We start from the raw sequence: 25042 nt of genomic DNA, 5'->3' as shown, positions 1-25042 counted from the left end.
TAGTGGTGTCAGGATTTGCAGGAATTTTCAGTTCCTTTAAATTCTGTCTTACATGCTGTTATGGTTGTGTCTAAATGTCCCCCCCAAGTCTCATGCAGTCTTAGGTGGGGCTTTTTCAGAGGTGGCAGAATGTGTGACTCATTGATGGTATAATGCTAGGATTAAGGATGGGTGATTATTAAATCAGTCCACTGATTGGTTCGGCACTGCCCTAATCATGGTAGCCTGGATACAATATAAGGGACAGAAAGAGGCTTGTCTTGTCCCTTGCTTGCTTTGCTGTCTTCTGCCTGCCATGAACTGTTTCTCCTCTGTGATGCCTATCTGCCACCCCACCCTGCCTTGGAGCCAGCCATTGTGGACTGAAACCTCTACGAACTGTGAGCTAAATAAACCTTTCTTCCTTTAACTTTGGGTTTCAGGTATCTTGTTTCAGCAATGAGAAAAGTAACTAACACACATGTTACCTTGCTTCCAGCCCTTCTGCTAAGATCCCCTTCTCTGCTGGCACAGCAAGGGTCTCATTGGTGGGAAACTGTATTGAGTTTTCAGCAAGGTCTCTGTGCCTTGCCTATAGTAGCTTCCCAAGCCACCAAGTTTGTGTCCTGTTCTGACTCAGGGCCCTTGGGAATACCCTGGATGCAGATGTTTGCAATGACTAGGATGAACCCAACAGCTCCCAGGGCTGTTTTTCTGGCCAGGGCCAGCTGAGGATGGCAAGCCTTCTGTCCCAGCTGCTGTGGGAGTGTGGAGGTGCAGAGACCCTGGACCTAAGAGTGCTGAGGTCATGCATACCCTAGAACTGCAGCTTTTAACCTTAAGGTTAGTCATGGGCAGCGCTCTGTGCGTACACATATACTTGTGCACTTCCTGGGCAAAGTGTCCATAACTTTTCTGATTCTCAGCTGTGTCTGTGACCTCAGAAGTTTCAGAACCACTGATCTAGAGAGAACCCAAAGTGTAATAGGCCACTGTGTCCCCTTGGACAGTGGCCTCCCAGGTGCCAGGAACTTGGCAGACCATACTAGGCCTCTGGGTGTGTTTAAGAGTAAACAGATAAATTACCTAATATTGTTGAAGCTCATGGCTGTCCTTTGGGGTGTGTCAGAGTCTCATCATAAAGTTGTACCACCCAGCCTCTCTTCCATCTCATTGAACATTTCAAGTTCTCTGAATGCTGTGTGAGGTTTCTGGTTTCTGAGTCCAGAGAAAGGCTGCTACAGGCAGCAACACTGATAACAATAAGAACAGTGTTGAGACCAGTTCAGTCTGCTTTATCACAGCCAAGAACACTGTTAAATACCTGATGCATGTTATCTTATTTAATCCTCAAAATGCTCTAGTAAGTAAAGTTGATACTATTATTTTACATATGGAGAAACTGAGGCATACAAAGCTTGACTACTCACCACAGATCACCCAGCCAATAAGTCACTCAGTGGTGTTTGAATGAATCATGTGAGCTTAATTTCCAGCCCTTAGGGTCAAAGTAAAGAGCATTTTTAAGAAAAAATAAAGCAGAAATATGTATGTGGGGCTATTTCGTGTAGGGCGAACAGTACTGTGCATTGTAATAATGAGAGCATTGCTGTGGAGTTACAGCTGAAGGGAAAAGCTATGTTCATAGTAGTGATCTGAAATCATTAAGGAAAGATTAGTGGGTAGTGCACTAATGCATTAGCACAATACATGAGAAGAATTTCTCTTCGTTGTAATTCAGATAAAGTTTTTTGAAAACAGCTTTATTGAGGTAGAATTCACACAGCACACAGTTCACTGACAAAGTGTACAGTTCAGCGGCCTTCAGTATATGCAGAGTGCATTTGTCACCATGATTTTAGAACATTTTCATCAGCCACAGAGAAACCCCACATCCTTTAGCCATCATTTTTCCAACCCCCCATCTCTCCCTAGTCCTAGGCAACCGCTAACCTACTTTCTGTCTCCAGAGGAGGCTTTGACACTTAGAGTAATAGTGTGGGTGGGCGTCTTAGTGCTGTGGAGTGTGTCATTTCCCAGGGAATAATTAGGCAAATGAAATTCAAGTCTAATGTATTTTATAAATGGCTTTATTAGCTAAGAAGCTACAAGCATGTTTCTGTTATGCCTCAACTGGGGGTTGACAGAGGCAGGAGGCAAGGTTTTTTTCAGAGTAATTTCCACTTATCAATGTTTCCTGTCAGGTTGGGTCTTCTCAGTGAGCACTGTAAGATGATGATAGTTTCATGGGGCTGCCTTCCTCCATTGGCATCAGAACCAGTGGCAGTTTAGCACAGGATCCTCTTTCTGTCGTCTGTATCTCTGGCTTGGGCTCTCTCTGTCTTTCTGCAGATGTCAGTGTGAAGGGCACTTACATAGTAGTTGTCTGCATGTGTCACTCTTTGAAATTCAGGTGAGAGCATGCAGAGCATCCTGTCAGTGCTTGGAGGACATGCTCTCTTGAGCCATTGCATGTGAGCAGACCCATTGTATGTCTCTCCTGAGTCATTGGTTCATTCCTTCTTTTAGAAAACACTAGGCACTGTACACCAGGTAGTGTGCTAGGTGCTCAGTGACTCACTCTGAAGCTCATCTCAGGTTGGTAACATATATTCCACTCACATGGGAATAGCCATTTGAGCCGAGCAAAGCCACAGGGACAGGAAGTTTGGTAACAGGACAGTCCTCTGGTAAGATGAAACAGATACAGTGTCACTGACGTCAGGAAAAGCCATCCCCAGAATACACTACCTTAGGGAATGTGCAATGAGTCAGGAATGAGGAAACAAGTTTAAGCCCTGATCAGTCACTAGTAGCTGGTCAGAGGACCTTCAGTGATCCCAGGACTTCTCAGCTCTGGGCTTTCTGCCTTGAAGATGATTAAGTCATTCAGTACCTCTAAAAGGTCATTGCTAAAAAGAGTACCTACTTAGTAATGTCTAAAGAATGACTGACAGAACGAAAAGATGTTTTGTAGTTCTCAATGCTAGAGCATAACTCTCTTTCAGGTCAGGTGACCAGATGGGGACAGATGAAGTGGAAACCCAGAAGACCCTATCTTTCTTGTCCACGGCAGCCACGGCAGCCCCTTTAAACTTCCCTTTCCCAAGGGCTCCCACTTCCTCTGCTTCACTGAGCCACAGAGAGCTTCGTCTTTGAGGCCGTGGGCCTAGCAGCTGGCCGGCTGGTCCTCCAGTTTGAATCCAGGCTCCACTTTGTCCTTGCTACATGGAAAAGGGGTCTAAGTTCACAGCTCTTGTGAAGCTTAAGTAAGGGGATGCATAGAGAGCATCTGTCACCATAAATGTGAGCTGTTCTTAATTTGTTTTCTTAAATTTTAAATAATTTTTGTTTTACTTTTATTATTGCCACAGTTATTTATTTGATCTGGAGCCAGGACTAAGATACTTTGCCTTGTGTTGGGTTTGTTTTGAGGTGCTCAGGGTCAAACCCAGGGCTTTGGGTGAGCTAAGCAAGTGCTGTACTACTGAGCTACCTCTCAGTCCTCAGGTGGTTATTTTAATCATTGGCTTGAAAGTGCTGAGAGTCTTATCTGTTGGTTGATTGGTTCAGTAAGTCACTCATGCTTATTTCTTTTGAGCTGGTATTTCTGTTGGCCAGCATTTCCAGGAAGGCCTACTGCCTGGAGGCTAGGGATAGGCTGGAATACTGAAGCCAGGGCTTGGGAATTTTATGTAAACTGTGTTCATGTGAGTCATCTACACTGCTCAAGTCATGACAGTCCCTGGCTTGTAAACATTGCTCTTCCAAGTTCTAGGGGAGATGGTTAATTATTATTTTTCTATATGCTGTTTTCTGGATTCTGTATGCTGTTTTCTGAACCTTATTTCTATGTGGTGGTAGGAAGAATAATAGTACTTGACACAGAAGGGCTCCAGCCCCTGTTGAAACTGCCCTTGGGCATACTCTGCCCATGAGCCCCCTCTTAGCCTCTGAGACGTCACTCGCTGTACCCTAGGGAGAGCCTCTGAAAATTGGCCTGGAAGGGAAGCATTAAAGTGTGGATTTGGGGCCAGAGATGTAGCTTGGTGCCACGCCTGCCTGGCAAATACAAGGTCCTGAGTTTGATTCCCGGTACTGGGTGGGGGGTGGGGGTGTGCATTTGGAAATACCAGTGAAAGGGTAAGATGAAAATCACAGGAAAATTCAGTCTGTTCTAGTCCTCCAAGACCCTGGAAGATCTCCCCAGCTAGTCACGCCTCTCTCCCATGGCCCCTCTTGTCCACTTACTGCTGCCAGCCCTGTGCCTTTCTTGTTCATCATTCTGGACACTCAGCTATGCCCACTCACTTTCTTAGGTCTCTGTGCTAGTGTCACCATAGACTTTCAGAGCAGCTCCCTGGCCTTTCTGTAGAAAAAGCTGCTCTCCTGCCTTGCCCTGTAGCACTCTGGCCACCTGCTATTGGTTGGCTGATTGGTATACATGTCTTCACTATCATTGTGAGCTTTATGAGAATGGGGTCTGTCTTGTTCACTACTAAACAATAAATATAAGGAAAGAGGAGTAAGGGTAGAACTTCCTTAAAATTATCCCAAGCCCCTACTCTATACTGTATATCTTTTTGCTGTAGCTCGTAGCTACTACCCTTTTTAAGGATTTTTAGAGATTTTAAAGGTTTACGTACAGAATACTGAATGGTCCCTACATTTGGATATGTAGGCTGTGATACTCCCCATCAGCACAAGCTGACAAGGACCATGATCAGGACCAAGTGCTTACACACACCCCATCTCCCACCTGTCATTAATAGATTACTAGGGAAGCAAGGGGTTAAGTTTGAAAGTATCCTCGGTGATTTTGGTAATTCTGTTACATTTCCACTCAAGAAGAGTTAAGGACTTCTGTTTGTGTCAGTCTCCCTCACTAGACCATGAGCTTCTCTTAAGAATATGATTGTCTTCTTGTTTTTATATCTGGGGTATCTAGTCCCAAGCCTGGTACACATTGAGTGATCAGTAAAGTTCTGTTGAATGAATGAATATTGTGAAGATAATACCTTGTTTCATTTCATTCTCCATAACGTATTTTGGGGATGCTTTTTACAGAATTCTAGAAGAACTGGAGAGGAGGCCCTGAGCTGGAAGTAAATAGAGATTGCTCTAGTTATCCCCTGCTGCATAACGCATCACCCTCAATACTTAGTAGCGTGAAACAGTGGCAATAATTTACTGTATTGTCTTTTATGGTTTCTATGGCTCAGGAGTTTGGGGAAAGCTTGGGTGGGTAATTCTGGCTTGGATCTCTTATGCAGTTGCAGTTTTAGGCAATAAATTGGAATTGGAGCAGCAAGAGGCTTGTACAGCCAGCAGCTCACCAGCTATGTCTTTCTCCATGCCAGCTCAGACCCTCTTCACGTGGTTACTTCATGGGCTAGGTTGGACTTCCTCACAGCATGGCAGTCTCAGATTTCTACATGTTGTTAAAGCTCCCAAGGCAGGTGTCCTCTGAGAGCTATATGGCCCCTTCTAACTTCATCTTAGAAATCATACAGCATCATTTGTGTTGCATTTAATTTGTTGGAAGTTAGTCAGGGGTTGTGGACGTAGCTCAGTGGCAGGGCACTTTCCTAACATATACAAGGCCCTATTTTCTTTCCCCAGTACCACAGGGGAAAAAAGTTGTTAGTCACTAAGGCCAGCTCAGTCAAGAGGATTCAAATTAGACTCCACTCTTGGCTGAATTGTCAAAAAATTTGTAGATAAGTTTTACAACCACCACGGAGAGAACCAGCTTACCCCTCATTTGCCTTGAGACCCTTGAGATTGGAGGGGGAAGAACCATGCCCAGGGGCACCAGCCTGGCACTGGCAGCACTGGAGCTCAACCCAGATCCTGGACCTTTGGCAGCCTGCTTGGAAGTGACCTCACTTTCCCTTCCTGCCTCTCCTTTCTCAGTAGATGGAGGCTGCCACTCTTTGAGAACCTTGCTTTGTAGCTGAGCCCCACCCTGAACTTAGATAATGTGTAAACAGCGGGAGGCCAGGGAGACGCACGTGCTGGCCGTCAAACAGTAGTCCAGTTGGAGTATTGTCCTTTGTCCCAGAGACCTCCATAGAAGCACAGCCTCTCATGGGTTAGAGGGAGTTAGTGTCATTTCCAGTTCTCAGCCCTACATGAAATAATAGCACAGCCCTGACACAGGACAGGCTATAGCTGCCAAGGAGGTGAGAGTTGTAAAATGTATACCGCAAAGTAATTGTTTTCACCATTACTGTAAAGTTCAATTCCAAAAAATAGAATTTAACTATAAAACCCTGAAGCATTTTACCTCCAGTTGAAAATCCAAAATAGAATTTTGCTTGAGCATGAGTAAAGCACATCTGGGTATTTTTTAAAAAATTAATTGTTTATTGGTACAATTTAGATATACAAAAAAAAGATATACATAGTGATCACATTCCTCATATGGAACATGATATATCTTGGTTCTTACTTTTTCCCATTCCCCTCCCCTCCCTTCAACCTTTCCTCCTCTACTTACAAAAGCTTTGTTCCGATTTTATTTTTTTTCTCATTTTTTTCCTTCTTCCCTTCCTTTCTTTCCCCTTCCCTTGTGCCCTTTCCCATCAAAAACCTTTCTTCCTATTTCACAATATCTATTATACATTTTCTAATTTTTTTTTTTTTTTTGCGGTACCGGGGATTGAACTCAGGACCTTGCACTTGCAAGGCAGGCATGGTGCCACTGAGCTAAATTCCTGGCCCCATCTAGTATACATTTTGATCCTCATTTGTGCTTTCAGTTTCTCATACCAGAGAAACAGTGTAATATTTACATATATGTTTCTGATTTATTTCACTTGAGAGTGTGATCTCAAAGTGCATCCATTTACCTAGAAATGTCTCCACTTTATTGTTCTTTATGGCTGAGTAGTAGTCTGTTGTATAAAAAAATCCACATCTTCTTTATCCATTCATTGGTTGATGAGCATTTGGGCTGTTTCCAAGATTTAGCTATTACAAACTGTGCTGCTGTAAACATGGGTGTGCATATATTGCTGTGGTATGATGCTTTTAATTCTCTTTGGAAGATACTAAGAACAAGGATAGCTGGGTCAAATGGAACCTCTAGTCTTAGTTTTTTGAGGAATTTTCACACTGATTTCCACAGTGGTTGCACCAGTCTATACTCCCACCAACAGTGGAGAAGGGTTCCTTTTTTCCCACGGCCCCACCAGCATTTGCTATTGGTTGATTTCTTGATAATAGCCATTCTTTCTGAAGTAAGATGGAGTCTCAACATTCTTGTAATTTGCATTACAGTACTCTGAAAAAGGAGATAGAAAAGGATATCAGAAAATGGAAAGATATCCCTTGCTCATGGGTAGGAAGATCCAACATAGTAAAAAATGGCCATATTCCCAAAATTGTTGTACAAATTTAATGCAATCCCAATCAAAATACCAATAGCATACCTCACAGAACTAGAGAAAACATTCCTAAAATTCATTTGGAGCCAGAAGAGACCTATAATAGCAAAAGCAGTTTTGAGCCACAAAGCGAAGGCAGGGGGCATCACAATCCCTGGCTTGAAACTGTACTACAACGTTACTGTGATAAAAACAGCATGGTGCTGGCAAAAAAAAAAAAACCCACAACCGAGGATCAGTGGAACAGATTAGAAGATGCAGAAACAACTCCAAACACACTCAGCCACATTATCTTTGACAAAGGGGCCAAACATCTTCACTGGAAGAAAGAGACTCTTTAACAAATGGTGCTGGGAAAACTGGCTGTTTACATGTCAAAGACTAAAACTAGACCCATGTCTGTCACCATGCACTGAACTAAAATCAAAATGGATCAAAGATCTAAATATTAAAATGAAACACTAAATCTGCTGGAAGAGAGAATATGTAGAACTCTTGAAGACATAGGTGTAGGCAAAGACTTTATGAACAAAACCCCAATTGCATGGGAAATATCACAAAGAATCAACAACTGGGATCTCATTGTATTAAAAAGCTTTTGCACAGCAAAAGAAACCAACAGAGTGAAGAAACAACCAACAGAGTGGGGAAAAAAATTTGCTAGCTGTTCTCAGACAAAAGACTCATATCTAGAATATATAAAGAACTGAAAAAAAAATCAACCCCCCCCCCCAAACTTAAAGACCCAATCCAAAACTGGGCATCTGAGATGAATACCAACTTCTCAGGTGAAGAAGTACATGCCAAATACATACATGAAAAAAAGCTCAGCATCACTGGTCATTCGAGAGGCGCAAAGGGTCTTTGTTTTGGCCAGCATGGTAGAAGGTTCTCTTGGGATTTTCTTGCTCTTGCTCTTGTCTTCAGAAATGCTTTTTAGTGAGGCTGGGGACTGGAGGTAGGGGGTGGGGAAAAGACGGAAAAGGGGAAAAGCCCCAGGAGGAAAGTAGTTTGAGAAGAAGGAAGTTGAAAGAGGGCAGAACGTGTCCATGGGGCTGGCAGTGTGAGGGTCACTGAGGACCTTGTCTGGCTCCGGCACCTTGTTCTTCCCTCCTCTCTGTGCCACCTCCCAAAGCACATCTCATCACCACCTGCACCTGGGCCAGTGGGAGTCGGAGCTTTCAGGACACAGGCCAGAGCCTGGCCCTCTGTCTAAACAAAGCCTCACCCAGGACCACTCTTTAAATGGGCAGCAGGCTCTGTGCTGGCGGGAGACAGGCTTCTCGCCGGTGACACTGCGGGTGGCATCCCAAAGGCACTAAGAGGGCTTTGGTGCAGTTAGTGGCCCTGCCCCTGGCTGCTTCTCAGAATGGGCTCCATTTGGGCCCTGCCTCTTCTGCTCACTCCAGTGCCACTCTGGTTCTGGCTTCCCCTCACAGAGAGAAATGCTGCTCTTTGATTTTGGGTAATGAATGCTGTTCAGTAGGCCCTAGCATTTCCATCAGGTGTCCACTGCCTTTCTTTCCTCAGAGAAACCTTACAGAGCATTTTGCTGATCCCCAAGGAGCCTCTCCCATGGGGCCAAGTCTCGCTCTTATGCTCCATGTCCTCTTCAAAGTCTATGTGCTTTTTGTATGGCTTCTGAAAATATTTAATTTAATTTTTTAAAAGGAAAAAAAAACAGGAAATGACCTTTCAAATATATTTGGAAAATAATTTGGAGCTGTAATGGAATCTGCCTAACGGATGAGGACTAATGGCTACAGACTTGGAACAGACCATGTAGCTCTTGGCAGAGCCCACAGCTTCTTTGGTTTACAAACTGAGGAGAATAATAAAAACCCAAGGGAGAAGTGGCTTCCTGTGGGGAAACCTGACATGCCTGGGTCAAGCACCTGCTGGTGCTGCAGCCCCTGACCCAGGCCAGAAAGGCCCGGGGCCAATGTGTATATAAGCTCCTCCCTCCAAGTTTGGGCTCCTTCCTCCCATCCTGGGTGTTCAGTCACATGCCCTACAAGCATGCAGACTCCACAGAGGCCCCAAACCTCTTGGGGATGAGCAAGAGCTTCATTCTTTTGCATCCCATAGAACTCAAGCGGAGATAGAAGATGTTAAATGGGAGATATTGGACTCGGATTGGCTGTTAGCTCTGCCTGAAACATGCTCTACCCACTTTTTTTGGTATTTTATCCCACAGCCACCTCCTCAAGGAAGCCTTCTCTGACCATAGCACCTTGAATTGAACCATCTGCACAGCTGAGAACCCTCTCCTCTCCTTGCATAGCACTTACCATAATCTGCCATGAGTGACTAGTTAGCTTCTTCAGTGGCTTTTTTTTGTCAGGTTGTAAATGTCTTGTTTAGTCTCCAGTTAGTACATCTCACATCTGGAACAGTGCCTGGCATATAGAGGGTGCAGTAGACAAGGAATGAATGAAATGTTAATACTGGAAGAGATTTAGAGATTGCATTTCAACCTTCATTATTCAGATGAGGGGAAAGGAAGCTAGGAGTGAGGAAGGTATTTATAGCAACTGGACCTTTGCCCACTCTGTGATGCAGGGATGCACATCCTTTGCTCCTTCTGCCTTGGAATCTAGAGCATCTATCATTTACTGAGATAGTCATTAAACTTCAACTGTGTTCTAGGCCTTCCAGGTATTACAGTATTCATACCAGCTAGGGTCACCACTTTTGTGGAACTTAGATTCCACTTAGCAGCAGAAATCACAGAGGGTGGTATAAGTTCTGGGCTTCTATAGCACCAGAAAATAGAGTAAAAAAACAAAGGAGTTAAAAGAAATCCCAAAAGGAACATTTCACTGACAACTCACCCCACAAATGGACCACACTAATGTTTTATTGTCTACTCGCATTCCATGTAACTTAGCCAGCTCTTTAAGCATCATTGTCTCATCTGATCTTCCCAGTAGCCCACGAATGGGAGCTGCTACTGCTGCTCCCAAGAGGGTGCAGTGGAAGAAGTTGTCCAGTCTCACAGCTAGTAGACAGGGCACTTCTGCCACAGTGCACCCCTTCCTCAGAGATCTGTGGTGTCACCCTGGTCCCCTGAGGGTAGTGTGGTATGGGAGAAGGATCTCTGGACTAGAGTTTGGACCTGCAGATTCAGAAACCTTGGACAAGGCACTTTCCCTTTCTGAGCCCCCATTTCTCCAATTGAAATGATTGCCTACATGAACTCTGGGGTCCCTTTCAGTTGCATTGTACTACAAACTTTTCATTAATTGAACAGGTGTTTCCTGAGCACCTGCTGTGGGCCAGGCCCTGTGATATTCCTGAATCCCTCAAAGCTACCCCTTGGCTGGAGACATGTAACAGGCCATGGGATATAAACAACCAGAACTCAGGAGAGAAAAGACAGAATACCCAGGTGTCAGGGCAGATAAATAAGTATTTATTTTTTTTGATAAACTGTTATTTACTAAATCATAAATTTTTTAATCAAAAAGAAAAATGCAGACAAGAGAAACCTCAGACTACAAGGGCTAGACAGCAAAGCTTTTGGGAAGGAATGCCATGAAATGTGTTACAAAGAGTCTGAGTCAAAAGTTGTTAGCTGTTTTCTTTACATTTCCATTTCAATAACTTTACTATAAAATTGGTGTTACTCATCTATTTTTAAACCAAATTCACATCTATCTCCACATTACGTTAAGCTTCCTGCTCATGATGATACCAACATCTCACAGGTGCCAAATTTTAGTAATACTTTTATGCCAATCCATGCAGAAAAATAACAATGCCAGCCAGGTGAGGGCCATTAATGCACAGATAATATACACACACTGGCCAAAAGAACTAAAGAAAATTTTTTTTAAAACTGTAAAGAAAGCAGATGTCAAGAAAACTGGGTTATTACTAAACAGGTGTCAACTATTAACACCCAAATTCCTTACATCAAATAATTATTTCTCAACAGAGACATGTTAGACATTTAGTTTTTCAGCTTTATCCTTCCCAGACCCATTCCCATCTATCTCCCAAAATGCACTACTAGGCATGAGTATATTGTTATGTAGGCAGAAATTTATAGATAACCATCCAACCGTGGGCACAGAACGGAAGCATCTATTTAAACCTCTGTTACTGTGCACTGTCCATCAGGTCATCTGGATCTGACGCTCACTGTTCCACCCCCTGCTGCTGACCAGTCAGTTCCTGATCAGTCAGCTACTGTCTGGTTTGCATTCAGCACCAGTAGTCTCTGTTGAGTCAAGGAATGCTGTGCAGTAACTGCAGATGCATCCTCACTATCACTACTGGCATCTGACTCAGTTTCTTCAATGGAGGTGTCTGGCACCCTGCCTGAAGATGGGGATTCATGGTCTTCTTCTCCTTCTCCCCTATGACTCCTCTCATTTATGCTGTCTCCACTCAGTTGCAAATGAGTGAAAAAGTCTGCCAGAGAAGTGCCTGCATCAGGGGATGGTGTGGCAGGGCTGGTCAGCTGCCCATCCGCTGATGTCAGAGGCCTCACAGCAGACGACACTGGAGGCTGGACAGGTGCTCCGCTCTGTGCTGACATGCTGTCCGCGCCATCAGCAGAGCTCTCTCTCGCTAGGTTTACAGAATTTGTATCACAGTCCAGCCTAAGTCCAGCTACTACCTTCTTTGGTATATCTATTATATCTCACTTAATCTTCCTGCGACATCCATGTTCGTTTCTCCTATACTGAACCATATTTTCAAGATCAGCAACATACAGAAACCCAGCAATTAACATTTCAGTGTTCTTTTTACCTTTGGAAAAAGCATCTTCCAGCTCTCTACTAGTGCATTCATCATACTGCCACCATCCATTTCTTCCTTCCTAATACCATTCGCCATTCCCTCTGCTTGCAGCCTTGAGTTCTTCTGGCGACAACAAGGTTGGCTTGTCAAGGAAATCCTCAGGAATTTCTTAGTGACAAAGGGCACATTGCTTTCCAAGCCATGAAGCTCTCTTTACACACACATAGCAGAAAACATGCTTACAGGGCAGACTGACTGGGTGAACACATGTTTGCAGACAAATGGCGCATTCAGCAATGGTCAGAGAAGGTACGGCATTAGAGCAGGACTCGTTTGCTCTCCTGTTTGTTGGAAGCATGTTTATTGAGTGATCGATTTCACCACAGCCAGCCATCATTTCTGTTGCAGATCCCACTGGTGCCCCCCACAAAGACAAAGCATCTTCTTCAATAGCAGTCAGCTAGCTGGCAGCATTTTTCTTCCACTGCTGGTTCATTCTCTGTGCTCAGCCACGGCTGCAGCCACTATGCAGCCTTTTCTCCTCGGCCTCGAACCGCCAATAAATAAGTATTTACTGAGAGTATTTTTTTTTTTTTTGAGACGGCATCTCACTATAACTCACTGAGTAGCCCAGGCTGGACTTGAACTTTTGGTGATCCTCCTGCCTCAGCCTCCCGAGTGCTAGGATTACAGGCATGTGCCACCACACCCAGCTGATCTACTTTGCTCTATTTTCTTTCTTTGTTTTGTTTTGTTTTTTGAGACAGGGTCTTGCTGTGTAATTCAGACTGGCCTTGAAATTGTGGTGATCCTCCTGCCTCAGTCTTCCAGTGCTGGGATTATAGGCATACACTACCATGCCTGACTGTACCTTGTTCTTTTTAATCATTGAAGGCTTTTGAGCTGGGCATGAGTGAGCTGGCTGCCATTTTTAAATGCCTCTCTTGCAAAGGGAAGGTAGAGGTCCTAAGGGTAATTTGGGGAGGGATAAGTGGTAATAGTGAGCAATTTAGAGGTAAGAAGACCAGATAAGAGAAGGTTGAACTAAGCCAGGCAGGGATAATAACTAACCAAGGCCTGGCTGTGTGGAGAAAATGGGAGGTAGGACTTGCCATATTTTGGAGAGAAATGATCAAAGCTGGTGATTGAGCCTGTGGTGCAGTGGATTGTGGAGGGGGCTTTTGACTAAGAGAAAGAAGGAATGAGAGTACTGGAGGAGGGGGAGGTAATTCTGTTCTTTATCCTCCTGTTGGATACCTGCATCCCCGCAGTGAGAGAATCAGTGTTGAATGAATGGACGGTGATGTCACAGGAGAGAGTGAGAAGCATAGAGTGACGAGAGGAGACACTTCAGAAGGGAGCAAAGGGTGGCACTGGGAGGGTTCTGGTTCTCCAGAACGGAGAAAGGCATTCTGTGAGGTTGAAGGAAGTTACTTCACTCTGTAAGCCTCAGTTTCCTCATTTCTGAAATGGGGATTACAATAGCACCTACTCTCGGGGTGCATTGAGAGTTACACAAGAGAACACAAGCAAGATCTAGCCTTGCTGGTCAGAAGCAAGACTCATTCATCAATTTGTTATTTATTCAGTAAGTGTGAAGTATGCATGTGCCAGGCATTGGACTAGCACTTCAGGTTACATCGGGCAACAAAAGGTAGCATGAAAAGATAGTGCTTGCCCTAATGGGAAGGGGATTATTAAAGAAATTAAAACGTGTAAAGCTCATCTATATAATTACTATAGAATGATGGTAAGGCTGGGGTGTGGCTCCGTGATAGAGTGGCTAACAGGAGAGAGACCCTGTGTTTTATCTCCAGCAGCACAAAACAAAAGACAAACACACGACTCAAGGACGTGCGGCCAGTGTAAGAGACCAAAGGGTTCAGAAACAGACCCAGTTACCCAGTTTTATATAGAACAACGGTGAATTTTCAAGTCAGTGAGGAAAGGATTGGTTATTCCACAAATGATGTTGAGGTAGGTGCGGAAAATTAAAGTGGAGCTCTAGCTCATACTTTATAGAGCGATCAGAGGTTTAAATATGGAAAATGAAGCCATGAAAGTAATAGAAATAAACAAGAGAATTCATTACTAATCTCAGAGTGAAGAAGACCTTTCTAAGGATGCTCCAAATCCCAGAAGCCATAAAAAAAATATGGATCACTTTGACTGTATGCATAGAAAACTATGTTGGGGGAGAAACGCTAAAAAAAAAAAATAAGTCCAAGAGCAACACCTCTTAAGCAAAAGATTGCCTTAATATAGTAAGAAGCCCTGGGGTGGCTGAAATAGCTCCGTTGGGAGAACGTTAGATGGAAGAAGTCCTCCACATCAATAAGAAAAAAACCCTATAGTCCATTAAAAAAAATGGGAAGAGGAATTTGAAGAAACAGAAGAGGAAACACACATTCTTCATGTTCCACTTTACTCACAGAGCAATACAAAGTGAAACAACCAGCTGCTGTTTTCACCCTTTAGGTTACAGGCAAAACAGCATTGGTAAGAACATGGCGAGGCACTATGCTCCTCACACAAATCTAAGGGGAAGAGCTATGGCCTGAACGCGTCCTTTCCAAAATCTAGGTGTCGCCTGAGAGATAGTATTTAAGGGGCAGGGTCTTTAAGAGATGATGAGATCACAAGCTCTTGTGAAAAAGAATGCAGATTGAAGATGTGTCATGTACAAGTGCCAGCTCCCCGTGATGAACACATTCATTATGTGCCATAGACAGGTACTGATAATAAGCAGAAAGAGCCTGACTGAGCATCTGCCCTTCCTGCAGGCCTGCCTCCCACAGGCTGAGGGCACAGCATCCTCCCCTCTGGAGAACACAGCGGGCGGAGGGCAGCCCTGAGCAGATGCCAGTGCCTGGATCTTTGACTTCCCAACTTCCAGAATTGTGAAAAAAAAATTTCTGTTCTTTACAAATTACCTAGTGTCAGGTATTTTGACTTAGCAGCACAAAATGGACTGAGACAGAAATTTAAAAGCTTCTGTGGAGGAAAGTTTGACAATGCTTACCCACAATCAAAAAAAAAAAAATTTCACAGATCCTTTGATGGGGCAGTTTTACCTTTTTTTCTTGGTGGTATTGGGGATTGAACCCAGGACCTTCTCACTGAGCTACATTCCCTACACCCCTTTTAAATTTTGAGACAGGATCTCACTAAGTTGCTAAATTTCCTGGGCTGGGTTCAAACTTGTGATCCTCCTGTCTCAGCCTTCCAGAGTGCTGAGATTACAGACATGCACCACCACATCCATTATAATTTTACTTTTATAGAAACAATCTCAAAGTCCTTCAAAAGGAAAGTCATTAAATCAATTGACACTAGTGAGACAACAGAATATCATGCCACTGAATAAAAAGAAAAATTTAAGTCTATAAGGGCCTTGATTTTATTTCCAATGTTTTGATCTAATCACTGTGAGTGGTTTCAGGGCAGTTTGAGATTATTTCTAAGACTTTTTAAATGAAGAAAGCAAGATGGAAAATAAAATTTTGTTTTAAAAGAAAAAGGGAGGGAGGAAATTTATATATTGCATAGACTACTTCTGGAACCACACAAGAAAGTCTCTTGGAGAGAGTGTCTGGGATGGGTCAGTAAGAAGACTGAATGCTTGTGTCTTTCCTTTTGTCTCTTTTGGGTTTTATACCATACGCTCACATACTCAAAAATCAAATAAGAGGCTCTAGATGTTGCTCAGTGGTAACCTGCCTCGCATGCACAAGGCCTTGGGCTCTGTCCCCAGCACCACAAAAATAAATAAATAAATAAATAAGTACTTTCACTGTAAAAAGTTTAGAATACATAAAAATATTTTAAATCACTTTAAATATAATTGTATGCTTAAGATCTTTTTAATTTAATATATGTGAACTTTTTCCTGTGTCTTTAAAAATATTTACAAATATTATTTTAATTCTTTTAATGGTATTTCACTTGGTACAAATTCATTATATGTGTATATATTTCTCTGTTGCCCACTTAGGATATTTGATGTGTCCATTTAAGAACTCATTTTGTGCTCTTTAGCTTTTGCTAGTTTTAATAATACTGTGATGAACATCTTTGTACATTTGTCTTCATCCACAACTTGGATTATTTCCTTAGAATAAATTATAATAAACTGACCTAGTGGCTCTGGGATATTAAAAAGGTTGAAGTTTCTTGATACAATCAATAAACCGCTCCTTAGAGAGGTCCTGGCAGTTTACATCTCAGTAACAGGGTTGGAGAGTGACCATTTTTGGGCACAATTTTCAACTCTGAGGATTCTTTTTCTTTTATTTCCTCATTTGCCATTGACTTTAAAGAGCAGATGGTGTGTGAAGAAAAATATAAAAGTGGGAGCCCAGGGAAATGATGCATGTGTGTTCTGGATTGGAGAGCCCCAGACCCATGCTTGGAACCACTGTGTGCCAAAGGGGAGGCTTTTCCCCCCCGGGCAGCTTGTGAGGTCATACAGGGCGAGGGCCAAGTCGGAGCCACGGAGTCTTCCAGCGAGAGGCTGGCCTTTCAGATGAGCCTGTAACTCCATGTGGTGGTGTGGTGTCGGGTGCTGCACATAGCAGACAAGAACAGCAGTGCAGTGCTCTGTCGTGGACAGAGGCTGTTCCCAGCACTCCTGAGAAGGAGCGGCCCCATCATCCCCACAGATAGCTAATGGGAGTCCAGGATGGATAGGTAGACATTCGATCCAAAGAGTATTTATGGGGTGCTTGCTCTTTACCAGGCATTGTTTGGAGAATCTGGGTGACCAAAAATGGTCACACTCAATTTGTCCGTTAGCTCAGCTGTCAGGATTAGGCCTTTCAGTTTGACTTGGTGAAAATCCAGACCAAAAAAAAAAAAATTCTCTATTCTCATGGGGCTGATAATTCTAATTAGAGGAAAAGAGCTAGGAAACAGGCTCTGTAGCCTGCTCAGGGTCTGACCCTTCCCATGGGCAGCAGGTGTGATGTGGAGGAAAAGCCTGAGCCTTCGAGCCAGAGTGTCTGCCCGAGACCTTTCTGCGTCACGGTTATGAATTTACCACAGAGGGCTGTGGTGGCCATGAAGTAAGTGATATATGTTAAAGCATGAGCACCTGATGAATGGTACCTTTACTCTTACCATTAGCATTGTTGTCATAATCCGTACTTGTTGCTACTGTTAGCATTATTGCAACAGGCCATTCCCGTCTTCTGAGCTTTGAGCAGTTTCTTCAGAGGGAGAGGAGTGAAACTGACCTGCAGAAGGAACCACCTCAGAAGCCAGAGAGCGGCAATGGCGCTGAAGGCAAATAAAAAGATAGGCAGCGTGCGCCATCTGCTGGAGATAGGGAGAATTGCCCCCACCCCCACCAAATTGTGGCCCCCATCTTGATTTTCCAAATGGGGAACCTGAGCCCAGAGAAGGGCCGGAGAGTAGGCTATAAAACAAAAAGTATGTTATTATACCCAGATAATTTTTTCCCTTGCAGTGGGGATGGAACCCAGGGCCTTGTGTATGCTAAGTAAGCACTCTACCATGTCCACTCTATGTCCCCTGCCCTTTCAATAATTCTTAAAGTATATGGCTCCTTTTTGTGTATGTAGTTCTATTTCCTCTCTAGGCTGTATTATCACCCACCAAGGCTGCTAACTACCACCTGGAAAATAGTTTCTAATTTCATAACCTTGCTCCCCTGTCTGTCCTGAGTTCCATCCTGTTTGTCCCGTGTACCTCTTCTACTTCTCCCCTTGAAGGGCTCACAAGCAACTCAAAGCTAGCATGGCCAACTGGAACTCCTAATTTCTACCCCACCTTCCCTTCCCCAATACTCGTCTGCTGTTCCCCATATCAGAAAGCCAGACTTCTACCTTCTTACTTATTTGTGTCAGAAACCTAAATTTCCCATCAGTCAAACACAGACCTGTTGATCTTTTCTCCAGATTATATCTACAAGGTGTCTCACCACCACTGTCTGATTGTACCCAGACTCCACAGGAGCCTCCTAACTTACTCCTTTCTAGACCCCGCTCCACCCCATACCCAAGCCATCTTCGAAAGTGCACAGCTGATCAGTTGTGACCTGGCCTAAAACCCCTCAGGGTTCAGGAGTCAGATATGATCTGGCCCTGCCCACCCTAGCAGTGTCTTTGGAGACCCTGTGCTCTCCTGCACAGTCCAACCTGCCACACCTTCCTTCCCCAGAACATTCCACTCTTGCTGTTCCTTTTTTTTTTTGAGACAAGGTCTTGCTATGTAGTTCAGGCTGGCCTTAAACTCACTATATAGCCCACTCTGGCCTCAAACTTGTGACAGTCCTCCTGCCTCAGCCTCTCAAGGGCTGGGTTTATAGGTGTGCACTACCATGTCTGGCTGTTCCTTCCTCTTGTAATTCTCTTACTCTCACTCTTCATCTGCATAATGCCTGGCCACCCTTTAATCACAGGTAAAATCACAGGCAGTCACTCCAACACCCTGTATTCTCCCTGAGAGCTATGGCCCTAGGTACTAAGTACTTAGGTACTCAGTAGTTTGATGCAGCCTCCAGCTTGGAAGTTCTGTAGCTGGATGAGAGGGCACCTGGGGAGGAAGTGAGTGTTGCAGCTTCGGGGAGGGGGCGGGGTATGAGCCAAGGAAGCGTCCTCTGGATTGTAAGCTCTGTGCAGGTGGGCACCAAAGCTGACTCATGGCTACATCTGCCGCATCTAGCCAGTGCCAGCATGTGATGTTGATACTCGAGTTGTGTTTGTTTGTAACCTTAGAATAAAGACGCAGTGTATGTACTTGAAGATGATGGTGGTTTGTCTGGGTATAGAATTATGAGTGACTTATTTTATTTTTTGTCCTTCCTATGCTTTCTGCTGTCTTCAGTGAGGAAGGGAGCAACTGTCATTTTGTCCGAAGACGCCAGTGCCTCACCTCTGCCCTCCTGTCCCCACAGGCCTGAGAGCGATGCGACAGGCATGATGGAGGTCGAGTCCTCCTACTCGGACTTCATCTCCTGTGACCGGACAGGCCGTCGAAACGCAGTCCCTGACATCCAGGGCGACTCGGAGGCTGTGAGCGTGCGGAAGCTGGCTGGAGACATGGGCGAGCTGGCCCTCGAGGGGGCAGGTGAGAGCCAGTGCACTTCAGCGTCCCAGCATGCCAGGAGCCTCTGCCAGCTCCATGCAGGTCTCCGAGTTCTAGATTACCCACACTTCCTCAGAGAAGCAGCTGCATGCAAATGGGGCCTGGCCCATGGTCAGCAGCAGAGTCCAGCCAAGCGCTAGCTGGAGGGTGCCAGCATCCCAGGCCCTGCCACTCTGGCTCAGCATCCAGGGCCCGTCCCTGCCCCCACCCTCCAGTCCACCCATCAGTCCCATCAGCTCTCTCAAGATGCAGCCCAGCTCCACCTGTTTCTCTCAGCCTCTACCTGGCCAGCCACTCTCGCCCTCCCTCTGCTCTGTACAGCAGCCATCCTGTCCTGTCCCCCCGTGGTATCCTACCACAGCAAAGCCAGGCTCTTCAGTGCCCATGGCAGCCCTGCTACTTGGATCCCACCCAACACCATGCTGCACACCCACCCCCCGCATATAACCTTTGGTGTGTTTCTCAGCCAAAGTGCAGGTCTTCCCCGGCAGCACCTTTTGCCTCACTTTTTCCTCTGCCTAGAATGCCTGGCATCCAGAGTTGGGGCTGTGGTCCCCTCACACTCAGGCCCGAGCTCAGCTAGCAGGTCCCTGGTGGATCTCCCCAGACAACTCAAGCATCCTTCCCAGGAAGGGGACTCCCAGATAAGGTCGTGTTTGTTTGACTGTGAGCTCCAGGAGAGCAGGGCCTTGCTCAGCTCAAGCCCACTGGCCCTTCTTCTGGGAAGTCTTTTCTTTTTTTGTTGTTTTTTTGTTTTGTTTTGTTTTTTGGTACCGGGGATCAAATTCGGGACCTTGCGCTTTCGAGGCAGGTGTTGAAACCACTGAGCTCAATACTGGCCCTGAGAAGTCTTTTCTGATGCCACCTGGCTTCCCACAGCACCATGGAGGCCATGACTGTCACATCATTTCCCACGGTGCCGAGCAGCTTCAGGCCCTCTGTCCTCCCGGGCATCTTCGGAAAGCCGTAGCCTTGTCTTTCTCTGTGTAGCCCCAGTCTGGAGCTCTTGGACTTCGCTGTACAGAGGTGACCTGTGGTGGCAGGACAGAGTAGACTTTTGGGACGGGAGGGACCCAATCCTTTTGGGTTAGAGATGGGCAGACTGAGGCCCAGGTAAGTTGGTTTGCTCAGGATCATCCAGCAAATGACCATGGTTAGCATGGCCATTTTTATTCTGAGAAACAGCCCGCTGACACCCTCAGAACCCCATCCAGGCCTTTCTGTTTGAAAGTCTGTCAGCTTTCCCTTGTGGTATGGCCCAATTTCTTACCCAAGTATGGATGCCTCCTTGGGTCACACCCTCTTTCCCTCTCCAGCCTCAACACGGACTTCCTCCCCAGGTGCCCTTTTATCTAGGCAAAGCCAAGTATTGCTGGTTCTCAAGGTCCTTTGATGGGCCATACTACCTGTACCCTCTGGCTGGTTCTTCCTTTCTGCACTGCTTAGCTGGCTCCTTCTCATTGTTGCAGACACCTGCTCGGCTGAGAGCCCCGCTGACCGCACCCTCCACAGCAAAGAGGGGCTCCTCTTCTCCCAGCCACCTCCACCATCCTCTTAGCATAGGGCCCCCATAGCCCAAGCACTCCAGCACAGGCTCTGCCTTGTGCCCTCAGTGCCTGGCAGCAGGTGGCACATGACGGGTGCCTCCTCTGTAGCTGTTTACTGGCTGACTCTCTGAGCGGGGTCCCCAGCTGCTCTACCGGGCAGGCTGCCAGGGGCTCACTCAAGGCTTCTGTGTCCTTCTCTTCAGCTCTGATAAACTTTCTGTCCCCCTCTACCAAAGCTATTGTAGCTGCTTGTCCCTGTCCCCAGGCCTTTCTCTACTGTTTGCTCCCTCTGACTCAGAATCCTTGAAGTGTCTAGGTCCTCCAGGGGAGTGGAGATACCTGCAAGGTAACTGACATTTAAGGGGACTGGAGGACAGATCAGTGCTCTCTGAAGGGACATGAAGCACTTGTGGGGGAGTTCAGGCGGGAGTGACTGGTCCAGGGCCCTTCTGGGCCTCACAGTGAGCAGTGTCTGGGCAGGGACTCTGGCCCAGGGCAGCCCCTCTGCTTTCAGCTTCTGGGAGACTGATAGGCAGCCGGGCAGGAAGGGGAGCCGCAGTCCTTGCCTGCTGGGGAGCCTGGCTACCTGGGCCCCCCCAACTCTGTGGCCTACTCATGTTTGTCATTCCTTCCCAGCACCCTGTGCACACACCTTTCTTCTCCTTGGTATTTCCTTATGTAGGGAGCTCAGATGTTTCCTTACTTTGGCTAATAATGAGAGAAACAGGCCAGACATAGGTGCTCGTCCAGTTGGGAGGAACATTTTCTAATGCTGGTCTGCAGCTGGACCCAAGGGAGTCCCAAGGGTGCTGATAGACCAGGAAATGCCTGAAGACCTTCCCTCACTAAGGGAGAGCCGGGGCTGGCATGAAAGAAGCGTTATATTGGCTGAACATTCCCACGTGCCACATAAGTACATCGGGGCCCTGCATCCCCATGGTCTGTGCAGAGGCGTCACCACCCCCCTGTATAGATCAGGAAGCAGAGCTCAGATTAAATGACTTGCTTGAGCGGGAAGCAGCAGAGCAGAGATTACTGGGAAATCTGGAGAGAGTATTCCTGCTGGCTGAGGCAGGAGGATTGGGGCCAAATAAGCCATCACAGGTGGAAATTTTGCCCAAAGTATGGTCTGCTTAGGCTTCAAGGGCTCATAGTTGAAAGACTGCGTCCGAGTTCTTATGCCACTCTCACAGCACCCATGTGCTCAGACTTCCGGAAGGACACTGAGGTAATGCTGCCACACTGTCCTTTGTAAGCACTAGACCAGTGGTGGCGAACCTATGGCACGCACGCTGGAGCGGGCTGTTTCTATCATTGCAAGCTCTAAAACGTTCACCATCACTGCGCTAGACAATGCTGCTCACTGGAAGAAGGCAAATCCAGTGGAAGGGGGACTGGCTTTGGCACCAAGCAGCTCCATCTCTCGATCTCAGGCAGACGAGTGTGGTTTCCCTAATTGCACCTCCAGGTCACTGTGTGAACGGTAGAGAAAATGCCCTCAGTCCACAGGCCCTGGAGCGCCGCAGGGCGGTGGTTCTCCTCAGTCAGAAGGGCTTAGCCGAGGTGAGCTGAAGAGGGAGGCCATGTGGGGGCGTGCGGTCTGGCAGGGCCGAATTCGTATGCAGGCCCTAAATGAGCCTACAGGGCCCCTGGTGACATCACATCGTGTCACAGGAGCTGTGCCCCTCCAGAGAGGCTATCATTACGAGCACAAAATCAAATTCTGGCAAGCTGGCAAGAGTGCAGGGGAAAGGAGCCCTTCTGCGTTGCTGGTGGGAATGTAAACTGCATAGTGCCACCCCTGGGGAAATCAGTTTAGAAATTCCAGAAAACTAAAACTAGAAATTCCATTTCACCCAGGTATTGTCCCTTTCAGCTACCTTCCCCAAAGAGTAAGAGACATCCTATCACAGTGAGGCATGCATACTTAGTTTATAGCAGCTCAACTCCTAATAGTTAAATCTTGGAAGCAGCCTATATGTCCATCAGCAGATGAATGGATAAAGAAAATGTGGTGTTACGCAGTGCAGTACTGCTCAGCCATAAAGCATAAATTTGAGTCATTTGTAGGAAGAAGGATGGATCTTGAGACCATAGTGCTAAATGAAATCACAGAAGCTTAAACATTGCATGGTTTCTCTTATATGAGAAACCTAGTATATAAGAGCAAAACATAAAAGAGGCGATAGGAAACAGGGAGGTAGACTTCATGGAGATGGGAAGGGGATCTTGAGATGGGGAGAGAGGGGGAAGGGGAGGGGGAGGGGAGTAAAAACAATCAAGATGCAGTATGTGTGTGCAGCAATTGCCCAAGATGGATGTAATTACTATGTATTGCAAATATATACCAAAGAACCCCAAAACCCCAAAAACAAAAACCACCACTGGTGGAGCTTTGCCCACAAGCCCAGTCTTGTGAGCACAATGTGGAAGATGCCTGATTACCACGAAGCTTGGTGAGGAGCACCCTGAGACTGGAGGGGCTGAGCGCCCGCTGTACCCTGCTCAGCTGCACTGCCAGCCAAGTGGCTGATGGCGGGGCCTGCCTGTCACCCCTTCCACAGTGGGACTCAGGGGAAGTTGGGGCTCAGGAGACCCAGCTCACGTGGTCCCTCATCCCCAGCCCTGCCCAGGTTTCCTGCAGGATGAGGTTAGGAGGGGTGGCGATTGCAGTAGTGTACTGGGTGGGCTGTCCACGCACGCCACGCCATGTGTCCTTGACACACACACTCCCACAGATTCTAATTCAGGTCCCACCTGGCACTCCCAAGCTGGCCGGGTCCAGTTCCCTTTTCTAAGAACAACTCCCATGTATTGAGTATCTACTTCATGCTGGGAAGTTAACATTTGCCCTCTCACTCTAAGAAACTTGCATAGTCATTTTCAATGCCCTTCACCTCTTGCTTTCACACCTGTCCACAATCCTGGCTTTTAGTTGACTTTGAAATACACCAACAACACTGCATGCATTCCTGTGGTAAAACATAGGCTGTGACAGACCACACTAAAGTTCCCTTTGGATACACCACCCTATTCTAGTTCTTGTTCTAGTCCCCAGCACCTAGCCAATGTTACAGTTTGGCTGGGCCCTTCCAGACGTGCATTTCTCCTTTACATTAGTGTACAAGTAGTAAATGTGCCCAAGAAAAAGCACTCCTGGCCAGGCATGGCAGTACACACCTATAATCCCAGCACTTGGGAGGCCGAGGCAAGAGGGTTGTGAGCTCAAGTCCAGCCTGGGGTACACAGTGAGATGTGTCTCAACCATTCCTCTTTCTTTCCTCTCTAGAAGGACAGGCAGAAGCAAGCACCACGGACAAGGAAGCCAGCAACCAGCCCGAGAGCAGCAGTGGGACCACCTCATCTTGAGTCTGACCTTGTCCTGGAGGCCGGAAGAGAGACCTGCTGCCCCCTCCCAGAATGGGAGCCCAGGCACTGGCCCGGCGGCCTCTTCCCTGAGCCCATGTCCCAGGCCAGACTGAGGCCTCTGTGGTCCCTAATCTAGGAAGTCCTTTGCCCACACCCACGGGCTCCACATTCCCACTACCTTCTCTGCACACCCAGGTACACTCTCAAGACACTGTAACCACGGGATGTTATTTATTCAGCGGCCACAGGACTCAGGCTGGGCCCTGCCAACCGGGTGAGCCGCCCCCAAGGGGACACTCCTCTTGGCCACCTGGACAGGGCCTGTGTCCCAGCACTGCCCCTCCTTTCCATCCCCGGCCTTCCAGGTCAACACCTTCTTTCCCTTTTTTAAAAAAAAAATACTTTTAAACTTTTTAAAAACTTTAAACCTTTTTTCAGCAGAGAGGGAGAGAGCTGATAATCAATTCACTTTGTTTTGTTTTTTTAGGAAAGCCATTTTAAGCTCAACTCTGACCATCTATGCAGCTCTGAGGTTCCCTCATGGAGCTTCACAGATCCATTTATAGGGAAGGAATTTGGGCTCAAAACTAACAGAGCGATTCTTTGCCCTTTTTACCAAGATAAGTGACTTAGGCCCCAGTAAATAAATGCTGATGATTTGTGTGACTGGTTTAAGATTATTTCTCCTTTAAATAGTGAAACCAGAGGCTGAGCATTGTTTCCCCAAGTCCATAGTTAGCTTGGCTCTATTGCTATCTCTGGCTTTCATGAGCTGCTGAGAAGAGCCTGGGCTCCCAAGACAGCTGCCACTCCTAGCCCGGCATCTGATGAGCCCTCTTCCCATCTCACTCTCTTACCCAGCCAGCTGTTTGGAGGGCTTGAAAGGAAGGTTTTTGC

At 46.2% G+C, this 25042-nt stretch overlaps 1 protein-coding gene and 1 pseudogene across 7 annotated transcripts in view; one reads left to right on the top strand and one right to left on the bottom strand.

Annotated features, from left to right (window-relative positions):
- Positions 1-24811, top strand: part of Pkig (cAMP-dependent protein kinase inhibitor gamma) — a 106652-nt gene extending 81841 nt beyond the window's left edge. For 6 of the 7 annotated variants that reach the window (XM_013077169.3, XM_087197845.1, XM_087197850.1 and 3 more), the window contains 2 exons: positions 19039-19211; positions 24066-24811. In XM_013077169.3, the coding sequence (XP_012932623.1) occupies positions 19061-19211; positions 24066-24145 (231 nt within the window). In that variant the 5' untranslated portion in view covers positions 19039-19060 and the 3' untranslated portion in view covers positions 24146-24811. Of the gene's footprint in view, positions 1-18968; positions 19212-24065 lie in introns of all 7 variants that reach the window. The other variant, XM_087197846.1, reaches the window with a different exon arrangement.
- LOC101708711 (E3 ubiquitin-protein ligase RNF146 pseudogene) lies at positions 11464-12519 on the bottom strand (annotated as a pseudogene).
- Positions 24812-25042: the final 231 nt, after the last annotated feature.

The sequence above is a fragment of the Heterocephalus glaber genome, unplaced genomic scaffold, assembly GCF_053883595.1.
Source record: "Heterocephalus glaber isolate CG9 unplaced genomic scaffold, H.glaber_assembly_v1.0 deba00001673, whole genome shotgun sequence".
Classification (NCBI taxonomy): Eukaryota; Metazoa; Chordata; class Mammalia; order Rodentia; family Bathyergidae; genus Heterocephalus; species Heterocephalus glaber.
Note: the sequence above shows the minus strand (reverse complement) of the source record. Positions and strands in the feature narration are given on the sequence as shown.